Source organism: Canis lupus, chromosome 20 (assembly GCF_003254725.2).
Source record: "Canis lupus dingo isolate Sandy chromosome 20, ASM325472v2, whole genome shotgun sequence".
NCBI classification, from domain to species: domain Eukaryota; kingdom Metazoa; phylum Chordata; class Mammalia; order Carnivora; family Canidae; genus Canis; species Canis lupus.
In genome coordinates, this window is record NC_064262.1 from 29,130,625 (window position 1) to 29,147,054 (window position 16,430).

General features: G+C 40.6%; 1 protein-coding gene across 5 annotated transcripts in view; it reads right to left on the minus strand.

Annotated features, from left to right (window-relative positions):
• PTPRG (protein tyrosine phosphatase receptor type G) overlaps window positions 1-16,430 on the minus strand; it is a 705,078-nt gene that overhangs the window by 136,999 nt on the left and 551,649 nt on the right. For all 5 annotated transcript variants that reach the window (XM_025456409.3, XM_049097815.1, XM_025456410.3 and 2 more), the window contains one exon: window positions 7,451-7,608. In XM_025456409.3, coding sequence (XP_025312194.1) covers window positions 7,451-7,608 — 158 coding nt within the window. The remainder of the gene's footprint in view (window positions 1-7,450; window positions 7,609-16,430) is intronic.

Consider the following 16,430-nt stretch of genomic DNA (forward strand, 5'->3'; position numbering starts at 1 on the left):
ATCTTCTTAAAATACACACGAGATGCCATCATGAAACCTCTGTTCAAAAACTTTCAGGGGCCTTCAGTTCTAACGGTAGGGCCCGAAGGATCCGGCCTGAGCTTACTTCTCCAACCTCAGAACTCTTACTCTTGCTACCTGGGTTCAAAACCCTGTTTTCAATCCCCACAAGCTAAATGTGTGACCTTGGTCAAAGTATTTGATGTTTCTATGTTTCGGTTTTCTTACTTGTACAATAGAGATAACATTAACATTCACCCCGTGTGGGTTTTCTTACTATTAAATGAGTTGCTATATATAATGTGCCTGGAATAATTCCTGGCACACGGTAGATATTTACTAAGTACTATTATCATTACTATTACTATTCTTATTTTATGAGGAATGTGGTAACTATGACTGTATTATAAGCTTCCAACACCTGTAAGATGTTCTATTTACTGTTCCCTCCTTCCCTCCTCAGAATGTCTATTTATCAAATGCATTCTGTGACAGGTACTTTGTTAGGGAATTTAAAAACATCACTTTGGTTCCTGACGTGTTTTAGTTTATTTTTTTTTTTCCAAGATGTTATTCCTTTATTCTTGAGAGATGGAGAGAGAGAGGCAGAGACATAGGGAGAGGGAGAAGCAGGCTCCCTGTGGAGAGCCTGATGTGGGACTCAATCTCAGGATCCTGAGATTACAACCTGAGCCACACTCAACCACTGAGTCACCCAGGTGCCCCTTGTTTTAGTTAAAAAACAATAACATTAAGGTAACGTTATTAACAACACTATTATTACATCATTAATGCTAGCAGCTAATATTTATTAAGCATTTATTATGTGCAAGGTATTGTGATAAGAGTGTTAAGTACTTTTCTTTACTTAATCCTCATAGGAGACTCATAAGATTGGTTGATTATTGTATCATTATCATTATTTTTGACTGAGGAAACTGGGCTTAGAGACTTTACATGACCTGCCTAAGATCACAGAGTAAACAAGAGTTGAGTAATTGGGCCCCCTGGTTGAGCATGCTACTCTTGGTTTTATCTTGGGTCATGATCTTGGGATTGTGGAATTGAGCCCCCCATTGGGCTCTAAGTTCAGTGTGGAGTCTCCTTGGGATCTCCCTCTCCCTCTGCCACTCCCCCTGCCCCTGCTCTCGTACATGTGCACACGAGTATGCTCTCTCTCCTAAAAAAAAAAAAAAGAAAAAAAAAAAGAAAAAAAAAAAAAGAGCTGAAGCGAGGATTAGAAACCTAGTCTCAAAAAAAAACAAAAACAAAAAAAAACCTAGTCTCTATGACTCTGTCATGGCCTCAGCCACTTCACATCATATGCATAATAGGTCTGCAGCATTATTCCCAGAAAGAGAAACACTGCAATGGAGTTACTCAATGTGGTAACAGAAGTCCCTAAAGAGTTCCTTCTGGCTGACTCTGAAAGACACTCATGCAGGGCACCCACTACTGGCAACATAAATCTATTTGTACTTTTCTGCACTCTGGACAGAAACATTTTCTGGCTCAACACAGGGGGAATTAAGACCCATGAACAAGATGGCAGGCACAAGGAGGGAAAGCTATGTGCCACACAAAGCCCATGCTTTTATTCACTTTTCTTTTCCAGAGGCAAGTAATAAACACACTTGGATTTATCTTTACTTTAACATAACTAATGAAGTCTTTATCATTTAGTAAAAATAAATTAAAGTTTTTATTTCTATAATGTAAAATTGACTTTTTAACTTTTGAAGTGAGCATGTAAAACATTTCTTTCTTTTATCCCTGCTTGGGGAGTTGTAATTGCATTTTAACTGGTGCTGTTTCAAGAACAATTTTAACCTTGAATTGCAAATGTGTTGGCTGGAAGTGTATATAAATCATTTCAACTTAGTTTTTATTATAAAAATATTACAGAGAATAATTAGTTTTTAATCTGTCGGTTCAAATCAAAGGAAAGTTGAAATCTATTCATGCTACTCGTGTGCAGCAAGAGCTCTCATCCACGAGATGTGGGGAAGGCACCATCATGGCTGAAGGAGAAAAATGAGAGAAAATCAAAAGTAATATAATTATGAACCATTAAAAGGCTGATGTGCACAATATGTCATAAGATAGGTATATAATGGCCGTTAAACAAAGCCAGCGTCCATTATAAACATAATAATAAACTCTGGGATAAGCATTAAGAACTGAAATGTCACACCTAAGGTCACAGAGACACTTCAGATTCACCACACATTTGAGGGGTGACAGGGCAGGTCCTGCTTCGTTGCCTCATTATTAAACAAGACCAAAGTGATGGAATATTAAATTGCCAATAGCCTGGAGCATCCAAAGTTTTACTTATTGAACCATGGCTGTAAAAATAAAATCCAAGAATAGCTAGCTAACCACAAGGATGTGTCTCTCCTGTAGCGATAGACAGTTTTGCATGAAGACAATTATAGAAAGGCCTTCTACAGAAAGAAATGAATTTAATCATAATTACCAAAGAAAGCTATCTGTTGGGATTAATAATGACATCTTCCCCCCACCATTTAAAAAACCCTCTCTATCCACGTGTACTGTGCATTACGTGGTGTTAGAACAGAAACTTTCTGAATTATGGGATTCATTAGTTGTTGTGGCCTTGAGACAAACTTGAGGGCTGAGATAGCCACGAGCCAAAGGTAGCTGTTATACCAGAAATGTGGTGAGCCCCCTATGTTGAAATGATAATAATTTGGATATACTGGGTTGAATAAAATATAATATTACAATGAGTCTCACCTGTTTCTCTTTATGTTTTTTAATGTGGCTAACTAGAAAACTTTAAATCATGTATATGCCTTCTGTTTTATTTCTATTGGAGAGTGCTGCCCTGGAGCCTGGGTGATCATTTGTTTATTTATTCTAAAAGATGACTTTTAAAAATTTGAGAGAGAGACAGAGTACAGAAGGAGAATGAGAGGGAAAAGCAGACTCCCCTCTGAGCAAGGAGCAGGGAGCCCAAGACCCTGAGATCACGACCTGAGCTGAGGGTAGATGCTTAACCAACTGAGCCATCCAGGCACCCCTGGTGATCATTTAATAAGAGCAACAAAAAAACTCCAATCTAATGTCCTGGGCTCACCCTGTGGTGCCAGGCACTAGTCTAGGCATGCCACACACATTCCATCATTTAATTTTTATAATGACTCCAAGAAGTGGGTGTATTATTATCATCATCCCCATTTTACAGATGAAAACTGAGGCACAGAGAGTAAGCAGTGGAGGAGCATCTGGCTGAAAAATAGAGCCAGGAATGAAACCCAGGCAGGTTGGCTCCAAACAGAACATGGTTTTAATTCAAAAGAGTTTCTCTGCTCTTTATGATAGAGATAATATTGGTTTAAAAAAATGTATTGCAAATAAAGCTTTCCTAACCACTCCAGCTTATTGTTAGAAAAAAAATTAAATATCCCAAAGCAAACAAACTAGACATCTTCATATTTATTTACTGCTTTTTTTGATAGAGCCTCTAAGAAGCACTTCAACAAAATTCATACTAGGAAAAATTATAGGCAGTATCATATTTTAAACTACAGGAAGCAAACAGTCCTGGAAAGGGAAGGTTGGGATCGTTTCCAATGGCCAACACACCATCATTTGAGAACCACTGTTCTAGGAAAACAAACAAACAAACAAAAAAAAACACATCCCTATACTGGATTCAGATCACCAGGTTCTCTGATTGATCATGAACATAACACAGGCACCATTTCAACATGCTAGTCTTGCTCCTTTGACTTCATAAACCAGTACTGAGAGTGCCAACATTTTGTTTGGATGATAAAGTCACAACATGATGTTTACCTACTACTTACAGTAGATGTTTAGTGGAACCAACCCCTTAAGCCACACTGACTGCTGGCCAACCAAGCCAACACAGGATTCCATTAGCGATACTGTATTTAGATTGATATTACCACATGAGCAGGAGTCAGAGCTCACTGGCTACCATAGGGCTGGTTTGAATGTCCAGGGAGACTCACGAAAGATGCAAAATAAGTAGTTGTTCATATCTGGAAGGCTTCAAAGAAATTCACATCATTCAAGTTCTCATACAAGTGCTAACCACTCCATTTTACGGTGAACACATTCTTGTTTTCACTCTTATAGGCACCTCCATTGTGTAAGACAAAAGAGAACAGAGGAAACAGTCTTTGCAGAAAGAGAAGGATGGGGAACTAGGAATGTTTTCTTTCTAACAGAAGCAGACATGGAATTCCGTCTACTTGCTTTTCCGCACTGGCTGTCTGCCTCTCTGAAATGAACATTCTGTGCTAACTTCCAAAAGAATGTTGGCAGGGTCAGGGTGGGAAGGTCTGAAGTGATAATACTTGGATGGCTAATGGTTTCCCTTCCAAGTGCTGACACCACTGTGACCTCCATGCAGCGTGCCAACCAAGGATCCCGTTTAGCCACATGAAAATGAGCTGTTTTTCCTCTCTTGGGGGAAGGGGTGAGAAAGAGAGAGAAAGAGAGAGAGAGGAATAGGTGACACTGTGTCTGATAAAAGTATTGTCTAAGGATGGTTTATAGTAAAGAAACTGGGAAGCCAATATGACTAATTTATTTCTCCACTATTTCCTTGCAAACTACCTATAGATAAATCATATATTGGAAGTTACAGAGAAAAACTCCTCTACTGCTTCTGAGTGTGTGAGTGCTAGGATTATAAATAGATGTTAACCAAGCAGTTTCTAAGATGCCCAGTTACCAAATGTCAAAATACTTCTAATTGACAAACACTTGACAAGACATCCAAGCCTACAACTCTGCCTTTTGTTTGGACTCACAAAATATCTGAAATTCTAATAAAACCCAGTACTAAACAATTACTGCTCTTTGCCTCTCCCCATCACGGAGTGTCCTGCAAAAGGAGTGGTCAGAATTGCATTTCTTAGCTTCATTATCTCAAGCCTTTGTATCTTTTAAGACAAAAGCATCTATCTTAATGGACAAAAAGCAACCCTTTTCAAAGTCCCCTGCCCCAACCCTGGGGATATAAATATTTGGACTGCAATTTTACTTTATTTTCATAAAACAATGCTGGCTTCACCATTAGGAAGAAACTTCGTTTCATATTTCATGATCTGCTTAATGCTGGCAGATCCTGTGCAGCAAATTGCTAGCACTTCTTTTGTCATCAGAGAATTAAAGCAAAAAAAAAAAAAGCTATCTCAAAGTAGAATGTCTGCCAACAGCAGTAAAGTCAATAAGTCCCTAACTTTGTTAGGGACAAGGTGTCTCTCCTGCACATAGCTTCTAAACCTGCTCCATTTACCCCCAGAGGGCAGCACTGGATGTTTTAGGAAGCTGCCTGGTGCCTCGGCTGGTTTATTTAAGGATGGACCCATGACCCAAGGATAGCCAAACGTTGGCAGACCAACATCTGTTCAGATCTACCTTCTTGAATACTTGAAATAGGACCCTCACTATGGTCAGTTGGTAGCTGGCCCTTGAGTTGAAAGGTCAACTGGTACTAGAGAACCATATTTGGCCAGGTAACCAAAAGAAAACAAACTAGGTGGGCACCTGAGTGCCTCAGAGGTTGAGCATCTATCTGCCTGGGATTGAGTCCCACATTAGGCTCCCCGAGGGGAGCCTGCTTCTCCTTCTGCCTAGGTCTCTGCCTCTCTCTCATTCTCTCTCTCTGTGTCTCTCATGAATAAATAAATAAAATCTTTTAAAAAGAAAAGAAAAAAACAAACTAGGAGTAAGAAGGGATGAGAATTTTGTAGAAGTACACAATCAATAAGCAGTGGCAGAAACTCCAAGATTTAAGCGCCTGCATGGCCCCTGATGGACAGAGAGGGCTTTGCTTCCTAGTTGCAGTCCTCTCCATCCCAGGATGCCTCGACTATTGTTTCCTTAAAATACTCCCCTTACTTGAGCTACTTTAAGTGGGTTTCTCTTTCTTAAATCCAAAACAGACCTGACTGGGACACCATCCAACCCTACTTCCCCCACTCCCTATTCTGTACTCTCTGCCTTTATTAGGGAAATCTTTGGACTATTCCCCATCTTAGCCAGATCCCTAATCTTGTGGCCTGTGTCTTCAGTTATATCACTGATACTACCTCATAATTCTACAACATCCCTTATTCCTATCTGTCACACTCTGGGAAGGCATTTCTATGAGCAGCTCTGATAAGAACTTTCCATTTTTGGATAGTCCTGCTTAATGGCTCAAATCCCCTTTCTTATAATCCTACTCTGGATTTAGTTGCTGGCTCTATTTTCTGAAATTTTTCTTTTTAAAGATTTTTTTTATTTATTCATGAGAGACACACAGAGAGAGAGGCAGACATAGGCAGAGGGAGAAGCAGGCTCTATGCAGGGAGTCCGATGTGGGACTCGATCCCGGGACTCTGGGATCATGCCCTGAGCTGAAGGCAGATGCTCAACTGCTGAGCCACCCAGGCATCCCTATTTTCTGAAATTATGGAGAAGAAACATACTCCTTTTCTACTTCAGTGCATGCTGCATTACAGTGACTAATATATCCCCTCTAGGAAGTTTCTCCTTCTATCTATTATCTCTCATGAGGTTATTTCAAGGCTCCCCACCCCTTCCTACTGCCCCCTGCCCAGTGGCTCCTCTTCCTCTGACACAGACCCCAACCCCATTTCCATTTTACCAATTTCTAAATCCACCATCCTGGGAAACCAGCCCAGGACACACTCAGAAGTAGTTTAGTATAATGGTCAGTCACATGGATTTTAGAATCAGACAAACCTGGGCTTTGTTTCTAGCCTCAACATTCATTAGCCATGAATTCTTGGATATATTACCCAATCTCTCTAGGCCGTGTCCTTATGTGCACCATCTCAGTGCAAAAGCCATTTCTCAGTGCTGTTTGACCAGTAAGATGGCCATATGTAAGGGCTTAGTAATCAATGATATTCACTCTTTCATTTCATCATGTATACAAATCTCTCCCTTTAATGAACTTTGGTAGATTTAGTAGTTCAGAACATCATCTTTGGGATCAGACACTATGGCTGTGTGGCCCTGGGCAAGTTAGCTCATTTCTGTACCTCTTCTCTATAAAATGGGGAAACAGAGTACTGTTGTTCTTGAGGATTAAATGAGTGAACACATATATAGAGTTTAGAAGATTTTCTGGCACAAGCTGTCATCATCGAGGACAGCTATTCTCACCTCAAGATCGAATACTTACCTAATACCTGATTTTATAGTTGCAGTTTTCCTCAGCCAGTTAATTTGTGGTGGAGACACCATGTTCTATATGTTATAATTCTTGGGTTCAAAAACATGTTTGTTGGAAAGAAAGAAGGAATAAATGGGAAGCAGAGGATCAAAAAATAAAAAATAAAAAAGCACCTCTACTGGTATACTGTAGTAATGTTAAATGGTTAAGTCAACACAAAACAAGGGAACATAGAGGTCCCATTTGCGGCTGAACATCTACCTGATGGTAAGAGATGGGGACAGGCTTCCGGAAGACGATCCACTCCACAATTTCGCTACATGGTGGTGTGGTCAGAGAACCTGTGTATCGGTAATAGCTGCCCAGGGATGCAGGCAGGAGGTCCCGGAGGACGAAAGGATCCAGAAAGGTCTCTTTCTCTGTTTGGAGAAAGAAAGAAAAGAAAGGCACAATGATAAGTCATATTATGCTGCAGACGTAGAGTCAAAACCCCCAGCATGCTGGTGCCACATCACAAGCCTTATGTTTGTTTACATCCTGAGAAGCACTAGCATTTGGTGGTGGGAGGGCCATAGCAAACAAAGCAGTGCTTCCCAGGGTGTGTTCTGAGGCACCACGATGCACTGTATTTCAAGAAAAACAGGTTCCATGAAGAGCAAAGCTGGGAAACCTGAAGTCCCTCCCTCTCCCCAAAGGAAACAGGCAAAACACTAGCACAGACAAGTCTCTGAGAAGTTCTGCAGAAAAAAAATGGACTTGATCTTATGTACCTACCCCTTCTCAATCTTGCTTCGCCACTGAATGCTTCCCCATCTGATACTTAGGAATTAACAGTCAGTGGCATAAATTCTGGAACACCCATGAGAGATTCAACATGAAAACTGTAAGCCAAGGGTAAAGTTCAACTCCAAAGTTGGATACATCTCATGATGGTTTCCCCCAACACCTATCCAAATCTAGGTGAACCCTACCCAATATCTAACCCTGAGCTTCTAAAATGGGGCCCTGAAAATAGGCTTCTTCTTTTTACAAAAGCAGAGGGGTCTTTCTTTAAGTAGAAGAAATGATTATTTCACTTAAGACTTAAAAATGATACCTGACAATAACTCTATGAGAAAAAAAAAAAAGATGTGTAAGGGGTTAGTGCCAAGGTCACACAGCTCCTCAGTGGCAAAGCTGGGATATGAGTTCAGGCACTGTGACATCAGAGCTTGCACAGACAGCTCTGATGCAGTTAATGAAGATGCTAACGTTAACTCAGTGAATACTGAGAGGTAGGGGCAAAAGAGGAGAAGAGCATTTGGGGCGGTGGGAACATCGTGTGCCAAGGTCCTGCGGCAGGAATAAACAGTGCAATAGAGTTTAGGGCACTGTTTTATAGTTCTAATCAGGCTCGGTAGATCATTCAGCTTCTCTCCCAAATTGGAGAAAGCTCTACTCTCCCTCTGGGTCTCCAAAGTTCTAGCCCTGAATGAATTTAAGTCTGGGATTCCTTTTTTTAAAATCCATTTTTGGGATATAATAAGGCTATTATAGTCCTGATAATGGTTTGTTTTAGCTCCTTGATAGCTTCTACTATGGGGCCAAGGACATTCTTGGGGGGACCTCAGGGCTCCAAGTTACTTCCTGGACACATCTGTGTCTACAGGAATAGTCTTTCCAGGATCCCACCATCTCCATCCTCCTCTTTTTTTTTTTTTTTCCTCTTTTTAAAAAGGTTTTATTTACTTATTCATGAGACGCAGAGAGAGAGGCAGAGACACAGGCAGAGAGAAAAGCAGGCTCCCTGCATGGAGCCTGATGTGTGATTTGATCCCAGGACCCTGAGGTCATGACCTGAGCCAAAGGCAGATACTCAACCACTGAGGCACCCAGGTGCCCACTTCCTCCTCTTTCATGCAAAATGACTGTACAGGTCTTTGGGCAGATGTGTATCCACAGACTGGAGAGATCTCTGTAAACTGGGTGATAATGCAAAAACCCCAACAGAAATCAACTCTTTTAAAACAATTAAACAGGCAATTTAGTTTTGGTAGAAATTAATTCAATAAAACTTAACATTTATTTAGCTTCATTACTATATGCCAGACACTATTTTAAGTGTTTACATGTTGCAAACATTTAAGCAGTACTTATTGTACATGCCAGGCCTTGTTCTTAGAGCTTTATAAAGATTAATTTATTTAATTCTTAAAATAGCCCCATGAAGTTGTCCTATTATTATCACCAATTTACAGACCTGGAATGTACAAACAGGTAGTTGGGTTTAGAATCCAGGCTTTCTTTATTTTTAACCATCACTATATGCTTTCAATTTACACCACTATGGAGTATTTACTCTTAATACTCCAATTTTACGATGTGGAAATCAAGGCATAGAGAGTTTAAATGACTAAGCCAAAGGTCAGTAGGGATTGGGGAAGGAGACACAGTTATTCAAGAAGCTCAGATTCCCATACAGATTTTCAATTCTGTTTTTTAAAGGAAAAATTAAATATTAACTAATAAATGCAAAAGTCTTCAAATTACAGGGTTCTATAACCAAAATGACAAAAGCGGGTTTTGTCTGGATAAAAGGCCAGAAATCACCGAATTGCCCCTCCGCCCACTGGCAAGTGTGGGTTTTAATTTAAACCTGGTTACCAGCAACCTAATGATGGGGTAAATCTCTGCAAGCGTGCTTGGCTGCGACTGGATTGGCTGGGAGCAGGAAAAATTTTGGCCTTTGCTTGCTGCTTCTGTGTTTCCTGAGCTATGTAAACAACCAACACGAGGCCCCAAGCAATAGAGGGAGCATAGGGCCTGGCATCAGAAACCACAAAATCACCCTCTTCTTTTTCCCTCATGTTGTAGGTGAACTTGGCGTCCCACCACAGCACGCGAATCTGCCTTAAGATCAAGGGCTCCAGAATGAATGACCAAGAAAATCTTTAAGAGTTCCCTTAGAAGCCTGATCCAATATTAGGGCTGCAGTTGAGCACATTGTAGGCAGACCGGTAGTGACAAGACCATACCCACAAGCCTGCACTAGCAAAGCCCCCACCTAGAGCAACCACTCGAGGAAGAGCCCCCGGCTTTAAGGAATGTAAACACCTGCCCCACCAATCTGAGGTGACTGGATTTCACAGGGCATATTGTTTCAGCAGGATCAAGACTCCCATATAAGTTCTTGTACGGGCATATGGTTTCGGCAGGGACTGATGGAAATTGAAGGTGTGACCGCTGCCACAAACACAGAAGAATCTTTTTGGTCCTTGACTAACCCAAGGGCTTCAGAGGTAGGTTCTGGCTTTAAGTGATTATCAGGTACAATCAGAAGGTGGCAGGGAGGGTAGATACAGTGAGAGGGACAGAGAAGGAGGCTTTGCTGTTTGTTGATCCTGCCATAGTCACCACCATTGGGTTGGGATTCTGAGACCTGGGAGGGGCTTAGACCACCCTAGTTCAGTTCCTTGGAGAGCCAAGGAACCCTTTATTCAAACAAAACCTTACAGAGGAGGAGGCCAACTCAAACAGCTCAAATGCAGCCCCACCATGGTTAAAGCTGAGCTAGGAACCTAGGAACACTTTGGAAACCACCAATTTAGTCCAATTCTTTAATTTTACTGCTGGGAAAAGGGAAGACTACAGGGGAGGTAAAAAACTTGAGAACACAGAAACTCAGACGGGATCCTTTCTTCAAAGAATCTACTTAGGATCTGGAACAGTAAGCCTAGGAGCAGGAGCTGAAAGCTGAAATCCAATCACTGTCTTCATCAGCATTTCTCCGTCCCTATGGAAGCTGGGGAAGACAGCAGATTTTAAACTCCCAGGGTCCAAATCCCAACTCCTCCACCTGTAAGTTTTGTGATCTTAGTTACTGAAGCTTCCTAAGCTGTTGAGAGCCTGAAACATAATAAGCATCTCATAAATGATACATATTATTCTTACTCTAATCCTTATTACTTGTATTACTATCATTATTTTTATTTTTCTAAACTGTCAAGCCCTAGCCCCTTACACCTTAAAAACCATACATTTCTTTTAATACTTGCATATGTGTCTTTCTTGTTTTTCCTTTTATTTTTTTAAGCCTTCATTACTAGTGCCTTAAAAGTGCATCATGTCTGACATATTCTCCAGGTTAAAATTTCTTTGCCAAAGTTCTAGTGAGAGCTTTGGAACCAACTAATATTTAACAGCTGTGTGACTATAGGGAACAGTCTTAAGCTCTCTGAGCTACTTCCCTTATCTGTAAAATGGGAATTCTGAGAGTATTTACCCCTCAGGAAGGCTGTGAAAATTAAGCAAGCTCATAAATGTAAGGGGCTTAGCACAGTGCCTTGGGAGCCCTGATTTATCAAGGCAAGCACTTGGCTGAGAGCAGACCAGCTCACTTTGTGTTTTAAGCCAGGGATTGGCAAATGTTTTCTGTAAAGTGCCAGATAGTAAATATTTTAGGTTTTGCAGGCCAAGAGGCAAAATCAAAGATGTTATAGGAGTACTTACGTTAACAAACACATTTCCACAACCTTATTAAAGATATTCAAAATGCAAATAACAACTGAGGGTAATTTAAAATATATACATCTACCATGAGAAGAACAGAATTCTTTTTTAGGGGAATAACATTTCACTTAATTAGTGTTTGAATGTAAAAACCATTCTTAGGGCAAAGGTCATTAAACAAGAGTCACTGAAATGGATTTAGCTATCAGGCCACATTCTCCCCAACTTTTTTTTTTTTTTTTAAAGATTTATTTATTTATTTTAGGAAAAAGAGTATGAACAAGCAGGGAGAGGGGCAGAAGCAGAAAGACAATCCTGAAGCAGACCCTGCTGAGCGGGGCTCCATCCCAGGACCCTGAGATCATGACCTGGGCTAAAATAAAGAGTCGACCACTTAACCTTAAAGCTGAGTCACACACACGTCCCTTCCTTGTTTTTTAAAGCAATTGTTTGGCAGGATATGTGTGCGTGTGGGAAGGTGTGCAAGTGTTAGAAAGTTACCATGAGGAGTGCCTGGGAGGCTCAGTTGGTTATGCATCTGCCTTTGATGCAGGTCCTAATCCCTGAGTAGAGCTCCCTGCTCAGTGGGGAGTCTCCTTCTCCTGCTCCCCCTGCTTGTGCTCTCTCTCTCTCTCTCTCTCTCTCAAATAAATAAATAAAACATCTTAAAAAAAGAAAAAAAGAAAGTCATCATGATAGCTAGAGCTAGAAGATGGGGGCAATGATTACTTCTTTTGTGAACATACATTACAGAATTAACTCTTGAGCTGTTTTCTTTACTCCTTGAGTTTTCTAGCTCAAACTAAATATCAATTTGTACTCATCTTTCTGAAAATTCCATTTCCTGCTCAGTCCCATAGGCAGTATTCCACTGACAAATGGGGTGCTCATAACACTTAGTTGAAAGTTAGAAATAATTTTAGAGACAGTAGCCCTCTACTTCTAGCATTGGCCACAAAGCCCACATAAGCCACAGGGTGCTGAACAGGCTAGACTCAAGATGGGGATTTCCTGAGTGCAGCCACTGGAAAGAGGGAAGAAAGCACTTTTCAGGTGAAAACCTAAACTCTTCCATTAAGAAAATCTTAATAAAAAAAAAAAGAAAATCTTAATAAATGTAGGTATTATAAAGTGGAGGGAAGTGCTAGAGCCAGGTCCCTGGCTCTAGCCAGGATTTGAATCTTAACTGGTCTATTTAAAGGTCTCACCTAAGACAAATTGTTTAACCTCTCCTGTAACTGTATTCTCGTCTGCAAAATGGGATTACAATAGTGTCAAGCTCCTAAGTAGGTTAGATGAATAAATGAGTACTAAGTAGGTTACCATTAGTTAAGGGCTTAGGAGAGTGTCTGGCACAGGATAAGTACATTTAAGTGCTTGTTAAATGGCTCTTGTTTTAAAAGGGCAGTTTGACTCTAAACCATTCTGATCAGGGCATGCTGCTTCCAACTTTTATCCAAATTAGTAATTTGAATTCAAAACATTCCTATCCCAGCCACTTACCTAGTTGAGAAAAATATTTGAAACACTCTATTTATACCTTCATTCATTCCATTAAACCATAATAAGCAGGTTCTGTGCATTACCAGATAAAGGAATTGAAAGGGAATGAATCTCATATTCCACTTTCAAGGATCCCAGCGCTGTATGCAGACAATATTATATTTTAATAATTAATTGTTCATCAAAGAAAAAGATGAAGAACAGGGATGCTAAATTCAAAGTTATTCAAATTGCAAAAATGAATAATGTATGACTTTTATATTAAATACACACTGTATTAAGTAGTCTACATTTCACCCAACTCTGTCTTTCATTTTAAAGCATTTTGCACGACAATATGAATAATCAGTTAGGGGAGGTTTATTTAGAAAGAGAAATACCTTATTTGAATGCAAACGGAGTATATCCGAAGATGATTAAATTTTTCTTATCAATTAGGAAATTTTGTATGAGGGCTTTAAAGTCATGGTCAACCATTAAACCCAGCGCGGCCCAGTTATCCTTGCAGTTTCCTTTCAACATTAAATTATATCTGGCTCAATTCTGTTCAATTCCTTATTTCTGATAGCATTGCCAGGAGGCAATCTTTAATTAAAGAAAATTTGAAAGATTCAAACATGCATAATTGGATTAAAAATGTGATCATTAAAACATTAGATGATAATCATCTGATTGATTGCATTTTTCAGTGTGTTAATAACCTAATATTTTCAATGCTTTGGTTATATAGGAAGAAAGAAAGCCCTTTATAAGGTATGATGAACAATCAAAATATAGACGAGACCTATGCAGGAATCAGGAATCATGGAATCATACTGAAAACACACACAAGCACACATGCCCCAGTGAACAAAGTATTACATTGGAGGGTATATGGGGCAGAATGTGGTGGCCTCCAGGGGAAGAATATCTTTGCCACCCCTCAAACAAGCAGTCAACCAATTTTAGGGAAATATGTAAGATAAACAAATAAAAGAAAGCCCAAGCTTCTGTTTTTAGCATGATTGTTTAGTTCTTCAGGATGCCCCAAAACTTCTTATAAGGAAAAGCTATTAAGTTTTCCTTAACCACTTAAAAGCATTGTGGTAGGAATGGTCTTCCGCTCTGTGTTGGGGAGGGTAGGGAGAGCGTGACATTGGAAAAAAACTGGGTCATAGGTCACTCTAAATGAGGGAAGAAGATTCATAACAGCGCTGCTCAAAGTTCATGTCCATGCACATCACCTAGATAGAGAGCTTGTTAAAATGTAGATTCTGATCCAGGAAGTCTGGGGTGGGGCTGAGAGTCTGCATTTTTAATAATGCTGAGCATATTCGAGTGGCCAGTTTCTGTGGGGACTGTATAAATGGGCCCCCACGCTGCAGCCTCATCCACTGCTACTTCCTGACTCTTAGGTATAGCCACTCCACACCGCTCTCTTTGCCATCATCACATTACCCGGGGGCCTTTGCACTGGCTCTTTGCTCTGCCGGAAACATTTCTTCACTGACATATTCATGGCTGGTTTTAGACCAAATGCCTTTTAGCTGCTAACAAGTTAGTCATATTTGAATGACACATTTCTCAATGAGGGCTCCCCTGACTACTATTTTGAAAATGGCAATTTGAAGAGCAGCCTCATTAAGAAGGAAGCATCTGATTAAAAACCTGAAGGCAGAAATGAGCTATGCGGCAACCTCGAGAGAACATTACAGGCAAAGAGAAAGCTAGTGCAAAGGGATTCCGCTTGGTGTGTGGCTGGAGTAAAGTGAGCAGGAGGGAAGGTAGAAGACAAAGTTCAAGAGTCCAAAATCTGATGGGCTCTGGGAAGAAAAAAAAAAATCAGCTGCTGGTTAAAGTACAATCTAGAATTTGGCTAAAAATTGTGAAGATGCCAAAACACTAGAATGTAAAGTCAGCAGCTCAGGGTTAAGTCTGTCTGGATGGGCCATGAATGGGCTGTATGATCTGGGAAGAGCTTTGGGTGTGATGAGCCTCAGACCAAAGGGCTTGCTGATCACAAGAACAGAAAATGGAAGTCATGATGGAAATAAAGGGCCTAAGGGCCAGAATCCAGGGGATTTAAGAGTGAGGCTTCTAGAAGCCATCACGGAGGTCAGAAAGCATTAGATTATAATTAAGATGGAGGCAAAAGCCTCCCAGAGTAACCAAGGAATTAATTTTATGATCTAAACACAAGCAATGAGGTGGCCCTGGGTGGCTTAGTCGGGTAAGCATCCAACTCTTCATTTTGGCTCAGGTCATGATGTCAGGGCTGTGAGATCAAGCCCTACATCAGGCTGCATGCTAGGTGTGGAGACTGCTTGATATTCTCTCTCCCCTCTCTCCCTCTATGCCTCATCCCCTGCAACCCTGCTCATGCTCGCTCTCTCTCTCTCTAAAAATACATACATTCATACAAGCAACAAGACCTGTTCTATAGAACTGGATGTTGGCTATCAGGAAGGAATGGGAAAGATGGACCAGTGGAGTTGGGTGTGACCCATGTTCAAGGTATAGCTATTTTCAAGGTTTCATGACAAATGATTTTAAGGAATAAGCCTAATGTTACAATGAGGGGATCCTGGGGAATCCCCCCAAGAATCACAAAGAACTGCAGGGTTCCTAAGAGTTATAGAGGACGTTTGTTCCCTTTCATTTTACAAATAAGGAAAATGAAGTCCAAAGAAAAAAAATGACTGAATCAAGATTGTGCAATGAGGTGGGAGTGAATCTGGGTCTCAGATGCCCAGCACTGGGCTCTTTCTACTACCCCAATCTGGGTCCCAGGGCTCTGAGTGCCTCACTTGCCCTAATGTAAACATGATCTCAATGAAGACCAAGAACTCTTCTGGCTTTTACAAACAAATCTAACTTTGACACTGCCCAGCTCAAATCTTCCATTGGCTTTACTTCATTTGTTATTTTTGTCTTTTCCTTTTTTAAATATCTTTTTAAAAAAATATTTTATTTACTTATTCATGAGAGACACAGACAGAGGCAGAGACATAGGCAGAGGGAAAAGTAGGGTCCATGCAGGGAGCCCGATGTGGGACTCGATCCCAGGACCCCAGGATCACACCCTGAGCTGAAGGTAGATGCTCAACCACTGAACCACCTAGGAGTCCCTTTTAATATCTTTTATTTATTTTCCTTAGTAATTTCAACACCCAGCAGGGGGTTTGAACTGACGATCCCGAGATCAAGAATGGTATGTTCCTCTGACTGAACCAGCCAGGCACTCCTGCATATCTTTTTGAATTAGTATTTT